Raw genomic sequence first — 27,609 nt, 5'->3', positions numbered from 1 at the left:
AAAGAGACCTCTGACACAGGTACTTACTCATGCACCCTCCAAGATCGGTACACAGCAGGACGACATGTGCCACATGTCTTAAAATAGTTGCCCTGTCATAGATGACACATATCAGGATTACTTCTAATAGAAGGATCCTACAGAAGTTGAGAAAATAGTCAAACTCTTACTATACCCCTTGCCTTTGCACTTAAACTTCCATCTCCATTATAGAAGAACTTACTCTAAAAGTTTCTTTTAAGACTGGAGTTCTTAACCTGGGGTCCATGGATAGAATTCAGGGGTCTGTGAACTTGAATGAGAAAATAATTACAACTTTATTTTAACTAACCTTTAACTCAAATTTAGTTTGTCCTTACATTAGAAATTAATATAGGCAAAATCCACAATAGTATTAGCAGTAACTTGACTTTGTCACTACTAGAAATGAAGATATTTTATATGATGTTAGTTTTATATATCTTATTTATGTATATCCCTATTCCCAAATTGTGGTACTTATTAAATCAGCTGCTAGTTCTTGTTATTTAATGCATTAGTAAAGATGCACAAATTTCTTACAGCTCAAAAAAATTTTCGATATCTTTATGACTGTATTTCAATATAATTGGCTTCTTGCATATTTTATTTTCTGAGATTGAAAGCATTATTCTAAGAAGGGGTCCATAAGTTTTACCAGGCTGCCAAAGGGGTCCATAGCTCAAGAGAGCAGAGTATCTATTTCAGTTTTCTATTGCTGTGCAAAAAGCCACCTCAAAACTGTACAGCAACCGTTTTTTATTATGCACACAGTCCTGTGCGTCAGGACTTTAGGCTTATCTCTGTTCCTCAGAGACCTTTGTTCTGATTTTAAGTAACCACTTTGGAAGTGGATTCTCTGGCCCCACTCAAGCGTTCAGGTACTGTGGTCCTGATTAACATCTTCACTGTGACTTATAAGAGACCCAGAGCCACAAACACCAATAAGCCACTCCCAAATTCTTGATCCCAGAAAGTTCAAGGATAATATGTGATTATTGTTGTTTTAACAACTATGTTTTGGGGTAATTTATTATGAGGCAATAGATAATACAACATATACTTAGTCAAAATCACAGGTAGTACAAGGATCATAGAACACTTTTCAGTTTGTTCCTGACTTATATAGTACTCAGATTACATTAGCATTCTAGAAAAAAAGTATTAGAACTTTTTACATTTTTCTGCATCATTATATGAATTCTTTTTATGTGTATTTTTTATAAAATACCTAATATACAACTTATAAACAACTAAATACCTGCATATTGGAGGTATGTGATTTTTTAAATTTTTTTATTTTGTAACTTTTTTTTACTATAGGGGATATTTAGTTGAAAAGACATTTTGAGATTCTAGTGTAGAGCACATAACTTCATCCCAAACCCTAATAGGATTCAGCAAATTCTGCTTCTTCCTCATGTTATCACCATACAATTCTTCATGTAACACAAAAGATTCACCACGTTCCAGGTCACATACTTAGAAGGCCTATGTTCAGCAGTCCTGGTCAGACCTCAAGATACAGGGACACTTCAGGATGCTTTTCTTGGGTGCTTAATCACCCAGGTTTAGATTAAACTCGGTGCCAGAGGTATCACATACCACTAGAATGTGATTCTTGGAAGGTACTCACTGGGATTCCCACAAGAATCCAGAAAACATTTATTTTTTTCATATCCTCTCTGCATTGAAAGTACCTTGTTTTTCCATCAATTTCATAAATATATTAAATGTTTGAGGAGATAGATTTTCTGACACCACCATTTACTCCGTCTTCTTCCTGGAAGACTTTCATGCATATATTTCTATAGTGGTCATCAGCAACTTGGAGTTATGCTTTTTAAATTTCCATTTAACATATTGAACAATATACTCTATTAGTTATTAGCTATAAGAAAACATAGACTCTAGCCTAGTGCTGCCCAATAGAAATATAATCTAAGCCACATACATAATGATAAATTTTCTAGTAGACACATAAAAAGTAAAAAGAAACACATAAAATTAATTATATTTTATTTAATATTCAAAATACTATTTTGACATGTAATCAATGCAAAAATTATTGACATATTTTACATTTAAATTTTTATACTAAATCTGAACTCCATTGTATGTTTTATGCTTACAGCACATCTCAGTTTAGACTAGCCATGTTTCAAGTGCTCAATAGTCACACGTAGCGAGTGGCTGCATATCAGACAGTACAGGTCTAGCCATTGCCTTATTGAACGGACATTGGGGCTGTTTCCACTTTTTTACTCTTATAATATTTGGGACTGCCATGAACAATTCCTCTTTTAAATGGACCCGTAGACTAGTGGTCCCATAACACTTTAAGCACATGACTATAATCCTTTACTTACCACTACATATTAATAGGCATAACATATAGATAATGTATCTCTCTCCCTCATTAAACCCCTTGCTCCAGGAGGGCAGAGACCATTCCTTATTCTTTGTTTGGGTCTCAGCACTTATCAGAGTGCCTGGCACCCAATTAAATATTTGCTGACCTTATCTGAATGATAATTTATTTTTTCTAAAAGTGGAAGAGACTGAACCTGAGGCCGAAGAGGAGATTGAAGGTGATGAGACTTATATTCCTGAAGGTTCTGAGGCCGTTGAGTTAGCCGAGGAGACTAGGGGGTCCTTACCTGAGGAATCTGAAGTGTCCTTGGTCCCTGAAACAGAACCTGAATCAGGTTAGACTTGATTGGCAGCCAAGTTCTTAATTCTATTCATGTCTATTGGTGTGTTTGTGTGTGCATGCATGTGTATATGTTTATATGTTAATAAAATGGAAGCAGGCTAAGAATGGAAAGATGAGCTCCCAGAAAGTAGCCAGTTAGCCCAACACTTGGTTTGAAGTTCAGTAGGAAGCCAGCTCTGCTCTGCCCATGCTAACACTTGGGAGCAGGGCCGGCTATGTCATTTGTGGGGCACATTGTTCAAAAAGGCAGGGGAAAAGTGCCATTAAAGGTACTAAAATGTAAAGCTTTTTCTTCCGTAATCTCACTCTCAACTCGTTATGGTTTGCTTTTTTATTTGCTATTTAATGTCATTCTAAATAAAGAAAAACTAAAAATTTAAATTATTAGCATGAATTGTATTATTCATCTTCATGTTGTACAGTGCCATTTTTAAATGAAAATGAGCGTTTTACTCATATGCAGAATCACTGAAATTACACAATTCATATTTCGCAGCTCGTACATACATATATATTTCATTCTCACCAGAATACTGAGTCAGTTTTGTACACAAAACAAAATCAGCTTTTTATTTCACTTCTTAATATGCACATATTCTACCAACACTCCTTCAACTTACTAATGATTAAGGAAAGAATATGATGGGGTTCCTTGGTCATTCATGTCTCTCTGAATGCTATAATCTTTTTTCTACTTCTGAAGCAAGTTCTAGTTCAAAGGGAAAGCATGGTCTTTCAGAGCTGTCAGCATCTTCCCCTGCCTGCTGCCACCACTCAGTCACACTTGCTCCCACACATCGTGAGTCCCCTGGAATTCTATACTCATGATAGGGCATCAGGAACTCGCATGAGAATGAGATGGCAAGACCTGGCAAACACACAGTGTGCATGTCTCTGCTTATATGCATGCTCTTTTGCCCCATTGGAGTCCCTTTGGATTTTGCTTACAAAACACAGTTCAAAGACAAAATTATTAAAAATTTTAAACTGACAACCAAAGAGCATTAAACTAAGCATGAGGCCTTTCTGAGTGATAGACTCTGCACAGCTGCACAGGTCACACACAGAAGCCAGCCCTGCTGCAGAGATGCTGTTTGGTGGGTTGGGGCAGGGCAAGGAGGAGTCTGTGGGCAACGAAAGGCACTCTCAGGACTGCAGGGTGGGCTTAAAGCGGTAAGATACAGGACCCCCCACCATGGTGGGAGTGAGGCTCATAAATGTTTCCATGCACAGTTCGTATTGGATTAGAAGCTAACGCTACAAACTGAAGGCCGTCAGATACTTGGAGCTAGATGCCAGCCAGCCTGGAGCCATTAAGAGCTGGGAACCTACTGTTAACTGGGAAAAGAACCAGGCATAAGGGGACTTTTCACACTGAGAAATCTCAAGTTCAACATAGATCATTTTTACTACAAGGGTTAGTATTAGCTCTATGGGACAATAAGTGTAAAATTAGATTCCCTGTGCCAGACAGAGGAGCTAGCAGAATGAAATACCCAATTTTTTTAAGAGTCCCACACCTCTATTTAGTTGTGCTCCCACCCAGAAACTTCATTATTTTCTTTGATACCTAAACAGTTAAGCTGACAATTCTCCCACCCACCACCAAAAGAAATAAAAGAAGCTGACATCCATTAAATATAATACATCAAACATATCCCCAGAGTTCCAGTATCCATACTGCTCACAATTAGTATTTACTAATGTAACAGATCTAGGGGACGATTTAGTTTTATTGCCTTTTATCTCCTTGCTGTTTCTCTCGGGGAACCTCCTTTGGATGTTCTAAAGCCAACATCCTACTTCATTTAGGGTCCGTTCTAGCTCAATGCTGTCGACACGACTCTTATCAGTCAGAATTGTGTGTACTGTGTGTCAATTATTATTCTGGTCAATGTCCTTTAGCATATTTAAGAATATTCTTTATTGTCTTCCTTATACTATTAGGTATTTTTAGGCCATATTGGATTTTCAATGAGACATAGTATATACAATTTAAACTGTGTTTTGAAATTTCCTTTGTGCCAAAACTTTCATAAAAGAACAATGTTTTAAAATTAAAACACTAATTATTGGATTTCTTTTTTAAGTATCTGAGCCTACTGGGGAAACTACAGTTGGAACAGAAATTCCAAAAGAATCCAAAGAGGACCTAGAAAGTAAATTATCTGAAACAGGTTAGCTTATAAAATAAAAGCAGTTAGTGCATAAAAGTGCTTTTCATATTCTCCTACAAAGAGTCTAGTCCCTTATTTTAGGCCTAGTACCAACTTTCTACTTATTTTTTTCTATGTTGTACACCAGTTGATGTGTTATGTTTATTTAGCTTATTACATTAAAAATGTATCTAGCCAGCTTATAACACTGTTTTTCATCAAATTTTATTTTATTCACAGTTAAAGTTGCTATATGAAATACACATTAATTAGCCAAATAATTTTATTAATAGGTAATAATTGATCTACATCCAATACAAGGAATGAAGCCTAATTAAAATATGAATTTATAAATATACATTATTGCTCAGAACGCTGTTTATTTCTTTCAAATGTTTTTAAAATATTATAAAGTATAAATTATTTTGGCAATATGGCTAAAGATACCATGTTTGAAGCCTCTTTTTTCTTTCTTTTAACCTTTACTCAAAAGTCGTACTACCTGAGTTTCCAGAAGATGCTTATCCTGATGTTCCCGAAATGGAACCAATTAAAGAGAAGATTAAATCTTTCAGCTCTGTCTGGAAATCTCTGGAAAAAATAATCACTGAATTTTCCACTCAGATTGTCGACTTGGAGATTGCTGGCAAAACTCCAGAGCAACTACTTCAAAAAGTAGTTGAGACTATGGAAAGTAAGGGCTATAATCCTAACATTTACTGTCAAGAGCAGCTAATATTATTAAAAGTACTGTGAAAGTTTAAAACTTTTTTTGATGGTCCATGAAGTAAAACATTCAATATATCCAGGGATGAGGTTTAAAATATTTAACAACTCCCATAGCACAGGCACCGGCCAATAAGAACAGCCGTGGGGCACAAACAGCACTGGCCACACTGGCTAGTTGTCGCGTACAGAATTTGTGAAGGCCAATTTGCGTACGAATTTCAACTAAGAGATTGGTCATATAATTAATTTTCTTAATACTTGACTACTGTAATAATATGCTAATATCACTTTATCATTAAAATGTCTTCCCAAATGTTTTTTGTTTTTTGGTTTTGTTTTTTTAATAGAACCTTTCCAGTATGCTGGATGGGAGCTAAGTTTGGAAGATTTTGAAGAAGAAACAGAAGACTATCAGGCTGAAATGGAAGTTGATGAGGAGCTAGAAGAGGAAGATGAGGAAGAAGAAGAGGTATGAGTCAGAGATTGGGTTTTTTCCAATTCTGTGCTGCAGTGTTTATGCCCCGTTTGATCTAACAGATTTTTCAGTCGGCTGGGCTCCCTTAGCCTAGAGGTGGTTATTCTCTCATTTTGTTTTTTTTTCTCTCTGTGGAGTTTCAAGTCTATTGCTGTGGTGCTTTCAAAAATTGTGACAGGAAAGTGACTTCTCTCCCCATGGGTCAGAAATGTAGCAGCAGAAAAGCCACCTGTTTGTTGCTGAGGCCTGGGACAAGCCCTGTCAGCAGGAATCCTCATATCTGCACAGATTCAGAGTCAAGGAAGACTCCTCTCACACATACAGCCCCTTCTTTGTCTTTAGCAAGTCAGAGAGACCACAAACACTCCTGGGTGATAGTTGCTGATGCTAACATTCCCCAGGAAATCCACAGATCTCTGAAAACAAAATTCCTCTTAGGACTTATCACCTTAATACTCTGGTCCCTCTGATGTTTGTCCCCAGGTACTCATGCAGCCCACAGTGGTAAAGAGTGCTGTACAGTTTTCTCCCCTCAGATGTCCATGGCCAACCATCTGCCCCAGCAGTTATTTTACACTAAGGAGTTGGTAGAGAAAGGGAGTTTCCTCAGATCACCACCTTCCCAGAATCCCTTGCTCCAAGACACCATACCACCACTATCACCACTTCACACATACCTCATGTTCTGTTTCTAAAATTTATTTAGGGATAATTCTAGGCCAACCCATTATAAGGAAAGACTGGAGTCAAAAAATATATACCATTTATAACAATTAACTGTAAAAACAAAATAGATCAAATGGATCAAGATATAAAAAGCAAATGCTAACAACAAAAAAAGAAATGGCATTCTGAATATCAATAAAAGAATTCAAGGAGAAATGCATGTTTTAATGCAAAAATATATTTTATACTGTAAAAGATAAACAAAACTGGGCACTATTTAAAGTGCAAAGAACAGATTTTAATCAGTAATAACTACTGCAATAAGGAAAAAAGTCCAGTGTGAACTGAAATCAACTTTGATTGAGTTGAACAGACATACAGAAGTGAAAGGGAGAATTAAAGAGTAGGAAGTTGGGGGGGTGGGGAGAGGCAAGCAGGAGCGCCATAGAATTAGGGAAGTGAAAAATTACAAAGGGTTAGTCAGTCAGTCAGTTAATTAATTGGTTAGTTTAAAAAACAATTGAGCCAGCTGTGTCTGCTAGATGGCAGTTAGAGAAGTCAGGATTCTCTGCTCCCATAGAGACTAGGAGACAGAAAGCCTATCCTCAGGTGCTGGCTGGAACAAACAGTACATTTTTTTAGCAGCCTTGAGTTTTTGCAGGTAGGCACTAAAAAGGGAATAGGGTCATATTAGGGATGTAGCCTTGAACTGTTAGAAACTATGTTAGTGTTTATTAAAGTCTTTTTAAAATTTTTTCCAGCTTAATTGAGAAATAACTGACATATAACATTGTGTAAGTTTAAAGTTGTACAACATGATGGTTTGATATATCTATATATTACAAAATGATCACCACAATAATGTTAGTTAACACATCCTTCATCTCACATAATTACAATGTTGTGTGTGTGGTGAGGACATTTAAGATCTACTCTCTTAGCAACTTTAAAGTATGTAATACATTATTATTAACTATAGTCACCATGCTATACATTGGGTCCCTAGAACTTATTCATCTTATAACTAGAAGTGTGTACCTTTTGACCAACATCACCCCATTCCTCCCACATCCCAGTCCCTGGCTACCACTGTTTCTATGAGTTCAGCTTTTTTAGATTCCACATATAAGTGAGATCATACAGTACTTGTCTTTTTCTGGCATATTTCACTTAGTGTCATGCCATCAAGGATCATCCATGTTGTTGCAAGGTGCAGGATTTCCTTCTTTTTTATGGTCAAATAATGTTCCACTGTATATAAATATGTCTCATCCCATACAACATGGGCAGTGGGAGAATGAAAGGGGGTGGTGAAGGGTTAAGAACTAAAAGAGACAGCCGCCAATAGTTAAATGAGTGAGGGGCCAAGGGGCTCCAACCTCGTGGACTAAGAGCCCCGAATCGGGCCAACATGCCGCTTTCATTTTTCCACCTACCTGGAAGTAGCATTGTTCTCTCCACAGTCTGTGAGTCTCATTCCCGAGAACTTGCTCAAGCCAGATTACCCATGCCCGCAAGCTGCTATTACCAAGAGTCCACCCGCAGTGATAAAACAGATGCTCTGCCTTCACACACCCTATACACATAGGACCCCAGGAAGATAAGATTATTATGCTGAGGACAGATCATCAGGTCACTTCCCAAGCAGGTTGAGTGAAGGAATTTAGCTACAGGGGTAGAAGACCTCCAGTCTCTTTGGGGGCGGGTGAGGACCCATGCCTACCTCCATCAGCCCCGAGATTTTTCTTGATGCCCCCATGCGACTGTGCCTGTCTTAGGTTGTTCCTTCCTCGAGGAATCTTACCCGTCATTGACTAACCAGCCATCTTTTGGGGCCAAACAGACGCAAAGTGTATGAGCAGTTTAGGGTTAAGCGCCGGCTGGACAGCTGCGTGGCAACATAAATATACCACATTTTCTTTATCCAGTCACCTGTCAGTCAGTGTTCAAGTCTGCACCCATAAAGAATGAACATTCTCTTTAATGCTCATGCAGTAGTTCACAAAGAAAATCGCAATGAAGTATAAAATGTAGAAATCTCACAGATCACAGTCTCTGATCACAGTGTAATAAAACAAAAAATTAACCCCGAAAGGATAGTACTTCCGCATTCCCCCAAAATAAACCCTTGAAATTTTAACAATGTATACACATATTTTCTTTCTAAGTGCTGATAAGTTAAATAAGAAATCAAAAATGGAAGTACAGACTAATAATTAATGATAATTAAAAGATCACATAGAAAAGCTTTGTTGCATGGCAGAAGTAGAAATTAGAGTTGCCAGATTAAAAATATGAATTTCACATAAATGAGTAATTTTTTATGTAAGGTACATACTTATGTATGATACATACTAAAACCTTATTTTTTATCTGAGATTCAAATATAACTGGAGAGCCTGCATTTTTATGTGCTAAGTCTGTTAGCCCTACGTTAAGAACATTTATTGAAAAACAAGAAAGACTGGAAAAATTAATTGATCATTCAACTCAAGAACCTGGAATAAAGCACAACAAAATAAACCAAAGGAAAATAGAAAGCAGGAGATAAAATGAAAAATTAATGAAATAGGAAAACAAGGCCAAATAAAAAGAAGAGACCCAATTTCAAAAAATGAAAAGTTGGCTCACAAGCAAGAGCAATAAAATACACAAACTTCTGACAAGTTGAATCAGGTAAAACGAAAAAGCAATAAATAACATTTGAAACAGAAATCTACCAGTAAATAATCAGATTTTAAAAAGAGGGTTACTTTAAATTACAGGAACTTTATACTAATAAATTTTAAATCAAGATGAAAAGGATTGTCAATATACAAATTACTAAAATTTGCTTAGGAATAAAGATAAAAGCTGAACAAACAAAAATAATAGATTTATTATTTTAATTTTAGGTCATTTCAAATATCCCGTCATTGATTAGATAATTCCTATGTTGTTTTAACTCTTCTACATCATAAAAAAGGATCAATACTTCCCAGTTCATTAGGAAGCTTGCATAACCCTGATACAAAAATTGAACAAGAATGTTGCAAGATACTAGTCACAGGGATGTAAAGTATGGCATAGAGTATATAGTCAGTAATATTGTAATAACTATGTATGGGTACTAGACTTATCGAGGTGATCACTTTGTAAGTTATATAAATGTCTGATCACTATGTTGTGTACCTGAAATTAATATAATATTGAATGTTAACTGTAATTAAAAAAACTAAAATTTAAAATAAAATTTTAAAAAATAATAATGATAAAAATAAAAAAAAGAGCAGTGCAAGAAAGGTAGAGATTAGTCTCATTTTTTAATCTTTACAGACAGCTGTTCATTATATCTTGTTTCAGGGGAGTAAAAGAGACATGTAGTAGAATAATCATATATGTATTTATATGTAGTAGAATAATCATATAAATCATATAAAGTAATGGTATTTTTAAAAATAATGTATTTGTGACTGAATATTTTGTATGTATATTGGTGACAAAAAAAGATGCAAGTAGTAGAATAAACATGTAAAGTATTTCCATTTGTATTTTTAAAAATAATGTTTTTGTGACTAAATATCTATCTATTTTTGTATGTATATTGGTGGGACATACTTTAAATAAAGGGGGGGGGGCCTGGAAAGATACACATAAAGCCGCTGAGTGTTAATATAGTATTAGAAGGAAAAAGGAAGGTGAGAAGAAATTTTTATTCTTCATTCATTGTGATGTGTTTTGAATACTTTTACAATAAGCATGTATTTTATAACAGAAAAATATTTTTTAACTGTAGTTCTACTGCTTTAAATAAAATTACAGGAATCCTTAAATGCTTTACACATAGATTCTTTCTTTTTCACAAATGAAAATATATTACACATTTCCAGTGGACTGAAATAAAATAGTTCCAAATTATTTGATTACATATCCACTTAGTAGGAAACAAAGCAAATCCTGAAACATCTCTCATCTCATTTTCAATGGGTAAGAAGTTGTGACCCTGACTCAGCTATTACTTCTTGGGAGTAATTTTATTTAAGAAACTGACCCTGCACCAGCACATTCTGGAGTTTTTCATTACACCTGTGTCTGGAGACACCTTGATTCTCAGTGCTGCTTTATTTCCTTTATGAAAATAAAGAAGCTTGAGATGTGAACTTTGATGGATATGAGAAACTTTTTTTAATTAATTAAAAGAGCATAAGAACTGGCCTTTAGAGCCAGCCGAGTAGCACGTTGGTTAGAAGTTGGCTTGGGACACCAGCTCTGAGCATCAGGGCCCCGGTTTGGATCCCACACATGAGGGCCAGTGATGCTGCACCTTCTGCAGCTAAGATGGTGAACAATAGCTCGACTTGGAGCTGGGCTGCTGTGAGTCGCCCGCAATGGCGCGTAGGCTGCAGCGGGAATGAGCTTCTGTAAGCTGCTGTGAGCCGCCGTGGGCGGCCGTCCAATGGCCGGCCGTCCAATGGCCAGCGAGTGACTGCCTCACCCAGGAAGAGCGCAATGATAATACCAACATGTGCCAGTGAAGCGATATTCTCCACAACTAGACTGAAGAACAAAAAGACAGCAACTTGTCTGTTCCCCTTCCCTGATTCCCCAATACTGTTCTCCTCCCCAAATTCCCCAATTAAAAAAAAAAAAAGAACTGGCCTTTACAGATTGTTTTAAAGGTGTATTGTTATGGTTAAATATTATTCAAGAAACCTTTATTAATACCCATTTAGTATTGCACCAAAATACTTTTTTAAATATTTCCCAAATGTTAAATAATATTTCTAGAATGAAGATAGAGTGAAAGAGAAGAAAAGGCATTTGGGAGATACAAAGCACTTTTGTCCAGTGGTTCTCAAAGAAAACTTCATCCTACAACCAGGCAACATAGAAGAAGCAGCTAAATATCGAGAAAAGATCTACTACTTTTCAAGTCCTGAGGCTAAAGAAAAATTTTTGGAGCATCCTCAGGAGTATGTGGCTCATAAAGAACCACTAAAGGTGAGAACCATATTTTTATCCTAACGATTGTGTACTTTTAGGGGGGACCTAGTACATCCACCATTTACTTAACAGTGAAGTCCTCAATCTGATATACTAATATAGTGAAAATACGTAAGTTCCACCAACAACTTTTTGGAATATAATCTAAAATAATTATCTGTTTTGATTTTTATGGTAGTCTTGTGTCAAGCCGATGCTTAACATCTCTCTTTTTAGCTGAAATAAAAAACACAGTTGAATTTATTGCTTATACATTTATTGAATTTTATTTATGTTTTATTTTATTATTGCATTTATTTTATTCCTTAAACAGCTATGCTGGTTAGTCTCTTTGAGCAGAGCAGTCTGCTGATCATAAGACAGGATTTAGGGCAAGTATGGGATTTAGGGGTTGGTGGCCTTTCCATGGGTTGACATCATCTGTAGACACGATTATTCAGCTGAGACTGCTGTTGACTTGTTTCACACTCAGAGGCATGATTATAGGGGCAAGTCCATGCCTGATTGTTTGACTCTCAAGAGCAAGAGCTGACACTGATTCAAACGGTTACAAAAAACTGTTCCCTGAGATGTTGTCCTTGATCAGTTAAACTGTTTTAAAACTGGTTCAAGTAGTTACAGAACAATTAATCTTTTCCTAAGTTTGTGGGAACTTTTTTTTATTCGTGCTCGTTTATCACCATTGGAACCATTTTCTACTTTCTTTAAAAAATATTTATTAAAGCCAGACACAAAAGAACAAATACTATATAATTTGACTTATACAAGGTACCTAGAATAGGTAAATTCATAGGGACAGAAAATAAAAGAGTGGTTGCCAGGGGCTGTGAGGAGGGGAGAATAGAAGTTGCTGTTTAACTGGTACAGAGTTCCAGTTTGGGATGATGAAAACGTTGTGGAGAGAGATAGTGGTGATGGTTACACAACGTTGTGAATGTACTTAATACCACTGAATTGTACACTTAAAAATGCTTCGAATGGTAAGTTTTATGTTATGTATATTTTACCACAATAATGAAAGAACACGTGGCAATATTGTATTCATTTTTTAAAACAAAGCACACACATAAAAGCACAAGCTTTAAACAAGTCTTCTTTTTTATGTTTTACTTCCTCGTCCTCTTCCACATGAGTATATATTCTTTCTAGTATATATAATATTTCATAATCTTTTTTCACTTATGTTATCATGGAAAGTTTATGTATTTCTACATAGATCACATAATGCTTGGTCATTCTGGCACACCATTTTAATAAAATTTATTGGTTTTTGTTTTGTTTTGTTTTTGTTTTGTAAATTAAAGTTTATTGGGGTGATAATTGTTAGTAAAGTTACATAGGTTTCAGGTATACAATTCTGTAATACATCATTTATATATCACTTTGTGTGTTCACCACCCACAGTTCTCCTTCCATCACCAAATATTTGATCACTTTTACCATCATCTACCACCCCCAACTTTCCCACCCCCGCTACCCTCTGGTAACCACTAAACTATTGTCTGAGTCTATAAGTTTTTGTTTCTTCATTTGTTTGTCTTGTTCCTTTGTTGTTTTCAGTTTTATATACCACATATCAGTGAAGTCATATCTCAACTTTTTCTGTCTGATTTATTTCACTTAGCATTATAATCTCAAGATCCATCCATGTTGTTGCAAATGGCACTATTTCATCTTTTCTGATGGCTGAATAGTATTCTATTGTGTATATATACCACAACTTCCTTACCCAATCATCTATCAAAGGACACTTTGGTTGTTTCCATGTCTTGGCCACCATAAATAAAGGTGCAGTGAACATAGGAGCACATATATCTTTATGGATAAATGTTTTCAGATTTTTGGGGTAGATACCCAGGAGAGGGATTGCTGGCTCATATAGCAATTCTATTTTTAATTTTTTGAGGAATCTCCACACTGCCTTTCATAGCGGCTGCACCAATCTGCATTCCCACCAACAGTGTAAAAAAGTTCCTTTTTCTCCACAGTCTCTTCAACACTTGTTATTATCTGTCTTGTTGATGATAGTCATTCTAACTGGTGTGAGGTGGTATCTCATTGTGGTTTTTGTTTGCATTTCTCTGATTATTAGTGCTGTTGAGCATAAAATTTATTGTTTGACTTTTTATCATGCCAAAAGTATCTTTTCATTTTTGTAATTAACACTTTTTAAAAAAAATAATTTTATTTTATTAAATGCCTTTTGACACATGATATCAAGGTGATCTTATGATTGTTGTTGCTCTCTGAGGACCATTGTTGATGCAATGAGTTATGTTAATTGATACCTAATGTTGAACACCCTTGAGTATGAAGTGATAATTCAGTCTTCGGGAGGGCAAATAATTAGCCTTATTTTTTTTTAAATTCCTCAAAACTTCCTTTCCTTCACTCTCTATTACCCCACCTCTTCCTGACTGCCTCCCTCCCCACTGCAGGCTCCTCCATTAAGAGTATGCCTTCTGGGCCCCCATGGCTCTGGCAAAACTGTCTGTGGAAGACATTTGGCAGAAAAATTGGGCATTTTTCACATTCAGTTTGAAGAATTTCTTCAAGAAAAACTAATGCTCAAAACTGAAAAGAGTATTGGACCTGAATTTGAGGAAGATGCTGAGGAAGAACAACTTGCAAGACAAGAACTTGAAGAGCTTGCATTTCAGGCCAATGTCACGATTGAGAAAGACAATACAAAGAAGCCGGTAGGAATATTAATACTCTGCAGATAGTTGTGTTTACTGGTATTACTTTTGGAAAGTAGAGTATAAGCAGTATAAAACTCTAAAAAGTTTCTAAAAAGAAGAAAAAAATTAGCCTATAAAAGACACTTAAGCGTCACCCTCTCCATATGTTAGATATAGATCTTACTTTTCATCTAGAATATAAATTATTGAGTTTTATATGTCTCTAATAAAAATCAGTAAAGCTTTCCCTGACATGACTGTTACATAGCATTTATTTGGGACTATGCTATTTGATATGTCTGACCTCAACTATAAGGTTTTCCATTATTGTGTTCTCTGGTTTTTTAAAATCATGTATCATAAAAATCTGCCCCAGTGCCAATGGAGATCTCAAAATATCAATTTCTAATGATGCTTCATAAGAAAGTTAACCATTTCTAATATAGCTAAGACGCTTTTCTTCTCAAATGATCCCCTGTAAATGGACCCAGGTTCATGTTATACTTCAGATGACTGCCTGGCTAGCCCATCCTTTAATCAGGATCTAGGCTAAATAAATAGAAGATAGACGACAAAAATCAGTTAGGCCTTACAAGTGATACAGATTGAACAAGGTTTTAGCATAAAATGATGAGACAAATGTCCTCAGGCCATGTATGAAAATCAGTTATGCTAATCGTTACTAATTCCTCTTACCTATACTAGATAAAATATACTATTTAATTAAAACCATATTCAATATGGGTTTAAAGAAAAGACATCAAATTTTTAAAAGTTTACAAGCAACAGTATAAAAAATCACCTGAGGAAAGCAGGGCTCATCTTAATCAATTATGTAATATAGTATTGTTTATTAATAGAGAATTAAAAATTTTTCTATTTTGCTTTCTGATTTTAATTTTAGCTTTCAGAAGTAAAATTTACAGAAGAAGAAGAAGCAATCAAATTAAGTCTAATTGAAAATGAGCTACTGCCTCCCGAAATTCTTGAAGCAATTCTTTCTGAGTGGTGGTTTAAGGAACCAATACGGTACCTTCATTTATATAGGATTATACATTTATTGACTTTCATGTGCTTTATTCTCAAAAGTTAAAAATGTAATCCAACATAAATTTAACAATTTTTCTCTTTTATTATTATGTATGCTAGTGATTCTGTACATTAAAAACATCTGGGGAATTATTCTAAAAGTACTGATGTCAGGGACCCTAACCAAAACAACTGAATCAAAATCTTTAGGAGTGTGAGGTTGGGACCCAGGTGTTAGTATTTTTGAGAGCGCCCCAAGTGATTCTAATGTGTAGTTTTGGTTGACAACCCGTGTTCTAAACCCATGTACACTAATGCTGGGCTGGACCCTTTTCCTTGTCACTGTTTAACAACTACCGTTAAAATCACTTAATAGCATATATAGTGTTATCCATTTATCAAAAGCCAGGAACAAGCCTGACGCCAGACAGGACAAATGTAAGAATCTCCAGGTCACCAGAGTTTAAAACCTCGCTTTGCTTTCCTAACCAGAATCTCTTGCCTTGGTATCCACCAGAAGAAAGGGAAATGATACTTATAGTACTAACAGTATATAAACATTCATATACCAATTTTATGTACCAGGTACTATATTTTATTCATATTAATTTACTTAATCCTTACTACTATTCTGTGGCATAGAAACTTTTATTATCTCATTTTGGAGATAAACTATATCATAAAGAAATCAAATAACTAGCCAGCCCCGATGCTCCTCTAGACACTCTTTCACTTGCTCCCTGGACTAAATAAGTAAGTGGGATTATTACTCACCAACTTTAATTCTAAGTTCCTGTTCCCTAACTTAGATCAATAGTTGTGGTGAACTTGGGTAAGTTGCCTACAACAATAGTTATTAAGTTCTTCATTAATTTAGGTCCCAACCTCATGCCATACATTTTCTTAATGTTAAGTTAAAAAGAAGATACAAAGCTATTTGTAATATGGCAGAGAGATGGGCACATGAAGAACAAGCTGGAAAGAAAGAAAACAAAATGTCAGGATGAGAATGGAATATGAAATTATGGAAAATTTTGCCTTTTGTTCATGCTTTTATGTATTGTCTACTTTTTCTACCATGAGATTTGTTGCTTTTATAATCAGGGAAAACATCAGCATATTTTTAAAAGGCTATTGCGTTAGTCTGGAAAGATATAAGTCCCTGAACTAAGGTGTAATGTTGGAAATGGAAATGTGGGTACGGAAGGAGGCACACTAGGACTTAGCTATTGTATGTGAGAATTGAGGGAGCAGTCCAAATGTCTCTGATGCTTGCCACCTGAATACTAGTGAGTTAGTAGGACTAAGCAGTGTGGAAGGATATCAGTATGATTTTTGACAGTACAATGCATATATGATCCCAGAAAGGCAGTCAGGTGAAGAAACTATGCAACTTTTTGAAAATTCTGAATCAAAACTCAGAACAGAGGCTGGGTGTAGAGGTAAAGATTTAGAAGTTATTGACAAGGAAGTGACAACTGGAACAGTAGGAATGAAATTGTTCCTCAGAAGAGACTATGCTGAAGGCATCTCCAAAGAAAAGGACACATATTTTATGGATAATATATAGAAATTTGCCCATTTAGTAAGAGAAAACACGGGCCGGCCAAGTGGTTCAGTTGGTTAAGAGCTTATTCAAGAGTGCGAGCTCTGAGCAACAGGGTCGCTGTTTCAAATCATGGCCCAAGCTGAGCTGCTACTGAGCTGCCAACAGGTGGTAGGATGGCTCAGCTAAAAAAAAAAAAAGAGAGAGAGAGAAAAAACATTTTTAAATGCCAGTTAGTGGCTGAAACTGTCAAATGTTCATGAAAGTCCCATTCCTATTAGGAAGAAAATATATGTTTAAATATAAATATTTAAACAAACCAAATTTTAGATAAACAGGATAAACTCTCATTCAAAAGAGGACTGATATTGACTTTCTCAGCTAAACAAAGCCAAGTTCTCAAAGCCTGATTGTTTTATAGGTACTCCATAATGAAAATGTGTTAACATTCCAGTTATTTTCAGGATTCTTAAAGTTTCATTGTACTTGAACAAGTTTGATAATCCTATTTGAATAGAATCACCTTACACAGATGATTGAGGATATATACATTAATAATTGTCACTGGTTACAAGGGAATCCAGGGAAGACGGTACGAATTGTCTCATGAAAGGAAGCATCATTAAAAGAAAAACTAAAGGTGGGCTGGCCAAGCTCACCTTTATATAAAAAGTGAGACGTTCATTAGGATGGGCATTCCTCTCAAGCAGAGAATTTATGTTTTCTTAATTTTTCATCAAATACTAAGACTATTTACAATTAAAGAGACCTTATCTATACTACAAATATAAGTATAAAATATTAAATTTTAATCTAATACTATACATTTAAGAGAAGACACATCATGTTTATACAGATAGAAATATTAAAGAAATAAAAGATACTATAGTAAACTTTTTTAACTATTCATTGCACATCTTGTAAAGTTGAAATTTATTAGTACTCTTTTTCATTTTTAAATCAATATTCCTAATATAATATTTTGAGCAGATAAAGTAAATTATTAAATTTCCACCTAGCTCCACAGGTTTTATATTAGATGGTTTCCCACGATATCCTGAAGAAGTCCAGTTTCTGGGGGAACATGGATTTTTCCCAGATGCTGCTGTTTTTATACAAATTGATGATCAAGATGTTTCTGATCGCCTCCTGCCTTTCCTAATTGAAAAGTGGAAACTGAAACAAAAGAAGAAATTAGACAGGAAAAAACTTATTAAAGAAATGAAGGCAAAAATCAAGGTATGTAGCCAATAAAAAAGTATGGGAGTGAATTTGTTCAGCACCTATTCAATTTATAAAGTGGTCTTTTAAAAAAATGTAGTTTTCTGATTTTAATAACAGTCAATATGAAAACACTTTCCTACAAGTATTAAGAGTATTTATAATTAAAGAGTTAAGAATTATTTGAGGCCTATGTGATTATCAACATGTTAATGCTTTTCTCTCCAAGGCAAATAAAAGTAAAATGATGGTAGCATCAAAGTGTCCTTCTACCAGACACAGGAACATAGTGGAAGAGGCAGCAAGTGCAGCAGGCCTGAAACACAAAGAATTAAAACTTTNGGTTAAAGCACCAATGTAAAACTCTGGTTTTAAAAAAAGAAAGGTATAATAAGAGTTTTTGTAAACTCTCACCCTCTAAAGAGCTAAAGAATCTCTCTGGGGGCTTAAAAACTAAATTAATTCGATTCCATTCAGTTTTATAATTTTATCTACAAATATTCTTTTAGTGTCAACAAAACATAAATTCTCCAGAGTATATACTCACTAATTGCCAGATAAAAGCAGCAGGAGTCTGCAGGTCTAGATCTGAGCCCCCAGATCGTGTCTTCAAGCATCACTCTAATCTCCCAGGACTTAAAGGGACTTCAATTTAGAGAACCCTGAGCCAATGAGCCCCCCAAATCAAAGTGGGTGGGGCTGATTAGTTTTCATATGAACCTTGGGGGTATATTAAAGGATCCATTGCATTAGATTTAGAGGCCCCTGGGAAGCCCGGAGGACCACCCATATACCATGTCCGTGAAGGTAACCAAAGTACATACGCTTTTCTCACTTGTATGTGTATTTTTAGGTTTTATTAAGATCTTATATTTTAGAATTTTGATACAAGATTAAACATTTTCAACAGATTGCCTCCAGCTTTTTCTCTATTTCTCCATGTACAAAATCCACCTCTTCACCAAAAGCAAACTAATAAGTTTTAAAAGTGTCATAGGGAATCCAGTAATTCTACTCCTAGGAATCTATCTAACAAAAATGAAAACATCTCCATATAAAAATTTGTATATAAATGTTCATAACAACATTACTCATAATAGCCAAAAAGTGGAGACAGCACAATGCCCATCAACTGATGAATGGATAAACTAAAGGTGATACACATCCAGATAGACTGCCCTGGGTTCTGGCCCAAGATGGAAACATAGGAGCCTCCTGAACTCCTGCCATAGACACACTGAAGCTACAGCTGCACACAAAGCAATTCCCTCTGAAGGAAACCCAGAAACTAGCTGAGCGAGTTTGTACCTTTTACTCCTACACATTGGGCAAACAAGAAAATACCCATATCATCCATATCAAAACATCTGCTGCCTGAAGATCCAGCTTCCCATCAGCCTGTGCTGGCTGCAGTCTCCCCTTTGGGACACTGATGGGTCGTAGCACACCCTCAACTACTGGGGCCCACAAAGAACACAGAAGGTGGCTTGAACAATCACAAAGATTTGAGAAAGCCAAGAACTACGGCCAGACTGATTAATGAAGTTCATCTTCTACACAACACGACTCTGTCATGACTTGGAGAGGTGTCTGTTTTATCTAATGTGCAGAAACCAACACAGAGAGGCAAAGAAAATGAAGAAACAAAGGAATATCTCAAACAAAAGAACAAGATAAAACTCTAGAAATAGACCTTACAGAAAAGGAGGTAAGTGATTTACCTGATAAAGAGTTCAAAATAATGGTCATAAAGATGTTCAGCAAAGTCAGGAGAACAGTGCGTGAACAAAATGAGAATTTCAAAACAGAGATAGAAAATATAAGAAGGCACCAAACAGAAATCACAGAGTTGAAGAGTACAATAACTGAACTGAAAAATTCAACACAGAGAGGTTCATAGATCAATGAAACAGAATAGGAAGCCCAGAAATAACCCCACACATGTATTGTGGCTGCCGAAGCCTGGGAGTTGGGGGAAATAGGGAGAGGTTGGTAAAAGGGTGCAAATTTTCACGTGTGAGATAAATAAGGTGTGAAGACCTGACGTATAGTTGATAACATGGCATTGTATAATTGAAATTTGCTAAACGAGAACTTAAATGTTATTAAAAAAAAAAAGATAAATAGGTGAAGTGATGCATGTGTTAACTAAATGGGAGGCATCCTTTCACAGTGTGTATACATAGATCATCACGAGGTACACTTTAAATACCTTAACATTTTATAAAACTGAATCAATAAATAAACAAGTGGTACATCCATATAATGGCTACTACTCAGTATTAAAAGGAAATGAGCCGTGGATACGCCCTACAACATGGATGATTATCAAAAGCATTATGCTAAGTGAAAGAAGCCAGACAAAACAAATAGTACATACTACATGATTCATTACATTTATATGACATGTCTTGACATGGCAGATCTATAGATCTGGGCTGGAGTAGAAAGAATAGAGCTTTTGAATCTGGAACTAGGAAGACTAAGATGGAACATGAGAGCAGTGTTCAATTATTTGAAGGTCTTTTATGCTGAAGAGAGCCTGTAGTTGTTCCACGTGGCCTCAAGGGAAGGAACTACCATTGATAGGAGGAAGGTACAGAAAGATGTATTTCATTATAAGTAAGAGTTTCCAAAAAGAACCACGATTGAAGGCAGTGAGCTATTTGTCAATAGATAAACACAAACTGAATGGACATTTGGCAGGAATGCCGTGGGAAAAACCTCTCTGTAGTGTCAGAGAGCCGATCAGTTAATTCCAATTCTGAGATACTATAACTTAAGTTGCTTAATACATTCTCACAACTCAATACTTGTTATAGGCAAAGTGTTAAAAACCATGAAGTTCCCTTTTCATTGCTGAGCCACAATTGGCAAATTCTTTTCTTCTTGGGGTTAGCCAGAGGAAATCCCTTCAAGGGCATTGCCATCCATCCCTCTGCTCTACCACACTAAGAATGCATATCCCACCCAAAATGAAGGCAAGCTGAATTCTCAGCCATCCCAAAACTATGGAAGTAAGGAGAGAGATGTGGAAAGATACCCAGCTTCACACATGTGATTACTGAGCACTTGAATGGGGTTCGTGAGGCTGAGAACCCACATATTTAGTTTTACTTATTTTTAATTAATTTTAATATAGTCACAAGTGGCTAGTAGCTACCATATTGGACAGAGCATCTCTAGGGCAATGAAGCCCCACCCTGAACATCTCCTGCCCTGAGAATTTGAGGGATATGAAACAGGAAAAGAGGAAGTTTCAAGAGCTAGTTCATAACCTCACACACTAGCTCCTTTCGTTTCACACCCACAACTCTATCCTGGCTCTGATCCTTCTCAGCTCCCACCCAGCAGTGACCTGCCACTTCTCCTTCCTGGCTTCATCTCTGGGCCTTCCAGCCTATCCTTCTGGCCACCTCCAGACTGGTCTTCCTAAAACCTTGTTTTGATCCAGCCACCCTGTTAAGGTCTGAACTCTTTATTCTGGCATTGAAAGCCTACCAATCTTGTCCCAAATCCTCTTTCCATCTTTGTTTGTGGAACAAATACGAACCCTCCTCTGTAGCACCCAACAAACCGTATGCTTTTCCGTTCCCTTATCTGGAAGTTTCTTACACCGTCCTCCACTGGCCGTGTGACATTACATGAGTTAAGTTAAACCCGCTGACTTTGTTAACGCACCTATGGAGTAGAATAGTACTGTCTGCCTGGCAGATATGGTTTGAGCAGAAAATGAAAGAATGTATGTATTGCAGTGCTCAGAACAATGATGGCATCCGGCAGACACACAATAATTAGTTAAACTTTACTAACCATGACTTATTTGAGTGAAAGGATCAGAAGAAAAAGATATGCAAAATATATGTGTGTGTTATTGTACATACTTTGCATTTCTTTGTGGTATCTATACTATCTATGTTATGAAAACACAAAGGAGAATGTGTTTTCACAACTCTACGGTTAAAGCACCAATGTAAAACTCTGGTTTTAAAAAAAGAAAGGTATAATAAGAGTTTTTGTAAACTCTCACCCTCTAAAGAGCTAAAGAATCTCTCTGGGGGCTTAAAAACTAAATTAATTCGATTCCATTCAGTTTTATAATTTTATCTACAAATATTCTTTTAGTGTCAACAAAACATAAATTCTCCAGAGTATATACTCACTAATTGCCAGATAAAAGCAGCAGGAGTCTGCAGGTCTAGATCTGAGCCCCCAGATCGTGTCTTCAAGCATCACTCTAATCTCCCAGGACTTAAAGGGACTTCAATTTAGAGAACCCTGAGCCAATGAGCCCCCCAAATCAAAGTGGGTGGGGCTGATTAGTTTTCATATGAACCTTGGGGGTATATTAAAGGATCCATTGCATTAGATTTAGAGGCCCCTGGGAAGCCCGGAGGACCACCCATATACCATGTCCGTGAAGGTAACCAAAGTACATACGCTTTTCTCACTTGTATGTGTATTTTTAGGTTTTATTAAGATCTTATATTTTAGAATTTTGATACAAGATTAAACATTTTCAACAGATTGCCTCCAGCTTTTTCTCTATTTCTCCATGTACAAAATCCACCTCTTCACCAAAAGCAAACTAATAAGTGATAAATTTGAATAGGAATTCTAAAGTTTGTAGAAGAGTGACTGGCCCCAAGTGCCCTTTATCGCTCTGAAGGGAAACGGCTGACCAAGTGGTCTGAAGGTACAAGGATGTAGTGACATAATCACCACCCTCACATACTTTTCTGGAAAGCTCACCATCTTTCCACCCAAATGTTATTCCCACATTGGGAAATATGTATATTACTTTGGGGGGGGGGAAGAACATAACATATAAATATTATATTAATACGTAGTCATTTTATTATTACCCATTAAAAAATTTAAATGTTTCTTTAATAGGATGTTATGATTTCTAGAAGAAGGGCTGAACTTAGAGCAGAGAAAGAGAAAAGAAGGAAAGGGGAGGTAAGTAAGATTTTTTTTTAAAGCAAGACAACCATTTTGTGTGTGTGTGTGTGTGTGTGTGTGTGTGTGCATATGTGTGTGCTATATAAAATAAAAAGATGCATAGAAAAAAGTCTTGAAGAACATACAGTTTATGTACAAGTAGTGAGATTATATATCATTCTTATTTTCTCTATACTTTTTATTATCCCATAAGAGTTTACAATGACCTTTTATTATTATTAAAATCAGAAAAATGAACACTCTGAAAGGAAAGAAAACCACTACAGGTGTTTAAATAATCTAATACAAAATATAATGCTACATGAAACTATGCTTGTTTTGGATTGTTATGTTTGCTTTTCACACTTCCTGCCCATGCCACAGGGAGATAGGCTGGGAGCTTGGTGTTAAGGTTTAGACAGAGAGCCTGTGAAGCTGTGCCGGGACTAAAATATAGATTATCTCAAGATAAAGAAAGGAATAAGGCAGAGTCTGTGAACTCTCAGAGCCATATACTGTCTGTGTAGGAGGCTCCGTGCAGCTCTCTCCATCTGCTGATTTTTTAAAAAAGATAAACCTTGAAGATAGTGGATTTTGTTTTGTTTAAGGAAGAACTATTCCCGAATTGACCTAACTGACCCAAATGCTTCAGCCAAGCTTGCTCAGGGATGTAGGAGTTAAAGAGGAGGTGTGACTAGACCAGCAAGTTCTATAAAGGACCTGAGGCTCATGTTTATACAATCAGTTTACAAGTAACCCTTGTAACCAAGGCAAACGATACTATAGTCTCTGCCTTCTTCCATTTCCTTCTGGTTTAAGGCACATTTGTAACATCTTTTCAAGGCTGTCTCCTGTAATCTGATTTCCATCTGTATAAACATGTTCAACCCAAAAAAGGGAAGGAGAAAAGAGAGATAAAAGAAAATAGGGCTCACTATGTGTTCAACCATGTATCCCCCCGGTGTGGATATGCTGGGTTTCCATACAGAAAACTCCTGATACAATGCAACTGTGACTGTGGGTCAAAACATTACACAAGAGCGGCCAGAACAATTGCTTGTTTGTCCAAACAAAGTATTTATAGCCAGAAGTTGATCTAAAACTATTAGATGGAGAAAGTTATGGCACCATCTAAGGGACAGAACCCTCCTCTTCGTTATTTGCTTTGATCTTCTTTCATCCATTCGGCCAGTCCATGTGCAAACCTTAACTGAGTGCTCACTATGTGCCTGATACTATTTCAGACACCGGAGAATCAGCCATGAACAAAATTGACAGAAGTCTCTGGCCTCGTTCTAATGCTCATTCTCTGAACAAACGTGTTCTGAAATTCTCTTCTGTTCAAGAAGTCATGCTAATGTTTAGGATTAAAAAGTCAGACATCCTAATGTGGGATCAACCACTGTTAACTACCTTTAGCCCTTGGGAGCCCCTAGTTGTCCCCTTAAGAATCACCTCAAATGTCTCAGGGACATATTACCAAGAGTCCAGACTTTGGGGTTGAGTTTACCTAAACTGGTATAATCTCTACGGTTCTTGCTAACTTTGTTCATTGGTGGCTACCTAGTGCCTAACATAGTGCTGACACATAGTAGGCACTCAACTTATAATTGTTTTGTTGCTGCTGTATAACATTGAGCAAGTTACTTAACCTCTCTGAGTCCAGGTTTTCATTGTAAAATGGGAAGAATTAATAATACCTAGTTTCCCTAATTAACAATACTTTAATTTTCCTTCTTTACCATTGTTTAGTTAAGTCTTCTTTTTTCTTAAGAGAATTTGTTTTCAGGATAAATTTTAAATGTTTTTAATTTATAACTTTTCTATTTGCTAACATTAGAATGGGTGGGGGCTTTCTTATTTTTCATTCAAAGATTTAATAGTCTATCTTTTAAATTAAATAGGCTTTTGTAAGTTAGGTCTCTTGAGACTTAACATTTTATGAAACTGGCTGTGTATCCCACACAATTAATTTATACAAACTGGCTTTTGAAAGACAATTCCTGAGATTTTTGGTAAGTCAAAGATTAAAACCGTGTATTGATTTTCTTTCCAACTCCTTTAATGAGAATTTTATAAGAGATGTCCTGCTACTGCCTCAGACAAAAAAAGACTAAACAAAATGTGGCATCTCAAAGATCACATAGTGTGATTGTTATAATCAGTTAATGTGACACCGAGTGGAATCCATCCTGACAAAACAGACCTTGGAGCTTGCTTTCATGAACAGAGCCGGGGGCCATCCTGTCGTTTGCCTCTTTGTACAGAACATGCAGCTCCATGACTCATCTCTTGAGAACTAAATGGGGAACCATATGCAGATAAAGCCCTTCCCAAGTTTGTCTTCTCACCCTTGCCTTTACTGCATGACCTTTTAGCAGCAAATAAAACATTTTAACATTGGAAGTCATTTCAAAGTCTCAAAGTGACTACTCCCATCAATTTCATGGGAAAATGTCACCATCGTGTGGAACTTTAGTCTCCCAGTGTGACTATAGCATATTCTATAAGCCAAACCCCATCATATAAAGATTTACATTGCCTGTCTTCATCCTCCTCAGAGGCCTTGCTTCCACTCTTACTCCTCACGCACGTATCTTGGCTCTCTTCCTGTCCACTGGCTCCTTCTCTGGTGCCCGTGTCCCTTCTATGAGGTGTAGAGTAGCCATGGCCTGGGGAAAGCCAGTAGGAGCCAGGACGGGGAGCCGGAGCAGTAAGTACGCAGAGTTGTGAGCGACGACGCCCGGGCGAATAGTTAGTAGAGATCTATACCCTAAGTACTGAGGGGGAGTCAAAGTCAGGGTCCAAATGAGGTTGAAACAAGGCTCAGGGCCAAGCACCAGGCCACGACCATCCCCGAGAGCTTCTAGGGAGAAGGCAGAGTGCACAGGCCCAAAGGTGGATGGATGTGAGAGGGCACTTTGGGATGGAACAGCAAGCCAAAGTGTGCATGGATGTACTGGTTGAGGATTGACTTTCAAGGCACTGAAAACCAAATAATTGACAGTAGTGTCTCAGAATCCGTCATTAGAAGGCAGCCTCACTCCCCAGTGTAATAAAGGAACCTAGCGTCTGAAGAGTGAGCATCTGTGTACAGAAGAGCCTCTAGACTCTGCTGGGTCTTTTACTCCTTCCTCTTCCATTTCTTTCCTAATCGTAAGCATTCTGACTATAATCTCCATCAGTCTCCTGACATAATCTACCCAGCTGCAGACCTTCACCCTACTGTCCCCTACTGATGATAACCATGACAATTTATCCCAAATCTAGCCCTAATTCTGACACCATGAAGTTTATTTGCTCTCTCTTTGTCTCCTCTGTTTTCTGTTTCCCCTCTCCAGCTTTCTTTGGGATGATTTGAATATACTTTAGAAATCCATTTAAATTATCAGTTGGCTTTTTAGTTATACTTCTATGCATTATTTTTTCATGGTTGCTCTCATTCTTAGCTTTTTCACACTCTACTTAGAGATACTATTATTTCGTGTAATGTTACAGAAACCTTGAGACTCGTTAAGTCCATTTACACCCACCCCACTCTGCCAACATCGTGTATGCTCCAGTTGTCATGTGTTTTACAATCAAATACATTATAAACCCCACAAGAAAAAAGCTATAGATTTTGTTTGAAAGAGTTTTTGTTTTAAAATATAGTTTTTGTTTTAAAAACATGTGTATTTTAAATATGTTAAGAGGAAAATAAATCCTCTTTTATATTTATCCAGGTATTTACCATTTCTGATGTTCTTCACTCATCCCTGTGTGATAGGAGCCAGAGGGATGAGAAGAATGTGCTCATCTGAATTGTTTTCCTGTGTTGTTTCCCCTGCCTGCGTTCAAGATTTTTTTCTGTATCTTTGCTTTTCAGTAGTTTCATTTCTTTATATTTATATAGTTTTGGGTTCGCTAAGCTTCTTTACTCTGTAAATTTATGTCTTTCACTGCACTTCAGAAAACTTTAGACGTAATTCCCTCAAATATTTTTTCTGACCCATTTGTTCTGTCTTCTCCTTTACTCATAGATTAAATTTTTCACTATTGTTCCACATGTCCCTGGAGCTGTTAATTTTTTCAATCCTTTTTTTTTTCTCTGTTTTAAGTTGGATAGTTTCTATTGATCTGCCTTCAAATTCACTGATTCTTCCCTCTCTCTGTCATCTCCATTCTACTGTTAAGCCCAACCAATATTTTTTATTTCAAATGTTATGCTTTTTAGTTCTAAAATTTTCGTTTGGTTTGTTTTTATATTTTTTATTTTTCTCCTGAGATTTCCTATCTTTTCCATTATTATGAGTGTATTTCCTTTTACTTGTTGAACATAGTGACAATAACTGTTTTAAAGTTTTTGTTTAGTAACTCTAACAGCTGGACTGGGTATTTGATGATTACCTTTCCTTATGAGAATGGATCACATCTCATGATGCTCATTTTCGATTACATCCTAA

General features: G+C 36.4%; 1 protein-coding gene across 4 annotated transcripts in view; it reads left to right on the top strand.

Annotated features, from left to right (window-relative positions):
* Window positions 1-27,300, top strand: part of LOC109391433 (adenylate kinase 9-like) — a 91,940-nt gene extending 64,640 nt beyond the window's left edge. The window contains exons 21-30 of one of the 4 annotated variants that reach the window (XM_019658998.1): window positions 2,571-2,726; window positions 4,825-4,911; window positions 5,384-5,584; window positions 5,967-6,088; window positions 11,528-11,740; window positions 14,182-14,442; window positions 15,329-15,453; window positions 18,019-18,238; window positions 23,117-23,182; window positions 26,890-27,300. In XM_019658998.1, the coding sequence (XP_019514543.1) occupies window positions 2,571-2,726; window positions 4,825-4,911; window positions 5,384-5,584; window positions 5,967-6,088; window positions 11,528-11,740; window positions 14,182-14,442; window positions 15,329-15,453; window positions 18,019-18,238; window positions 23,117-23,182; window positions 26,890-26,967 (1,529 nt within the window). In that variant the 3' untranslated portion in view covers window positions 26,968-27,300. Of the gene's footprint in view, window positions 1-2,570; window positions 2,727-4,824; window positions 4,912-5,383; window positions 5,585-5,966; window positions 6,089-11,527; window positions 11,741-14,181; window positions 14,443-15,328; window positions 15,454-18,018; window positions 18,239-23,116; window positions 23,183-26,889 lie in introns of those variants that run through there. The other 3 variants (XR_002125806.1, XM_019658999.1, XM_019659000.1) reach the window with 3 other exon arrangements.
* The last annotated feature ends 309 nt before the right edge of the window (window positions 27,301-27,609 follow it).

The sequence above is a fragment of the Hipposideros armiger genome, unplaced genomic scaffold, assembly GCF_001890085.2.
Source record: "Hipposideros armiger isolate ML-2016 unplaced genomic scaffold, ASM189008v1 scaffold_292, whole genome shotgun sequence".
In the NCBI taxonomy this organism is placed as follows: Eukaryota; Metazoa; Chordata; class Mammalia; order Chiroptera; family Hipposideridae; genus Hipposideros; species Hipposideros armiger.
Note: the sequence above shows the minus strand (reverse complement) of the source record. Positions and strands in the feature narration are given on the sequence as shown.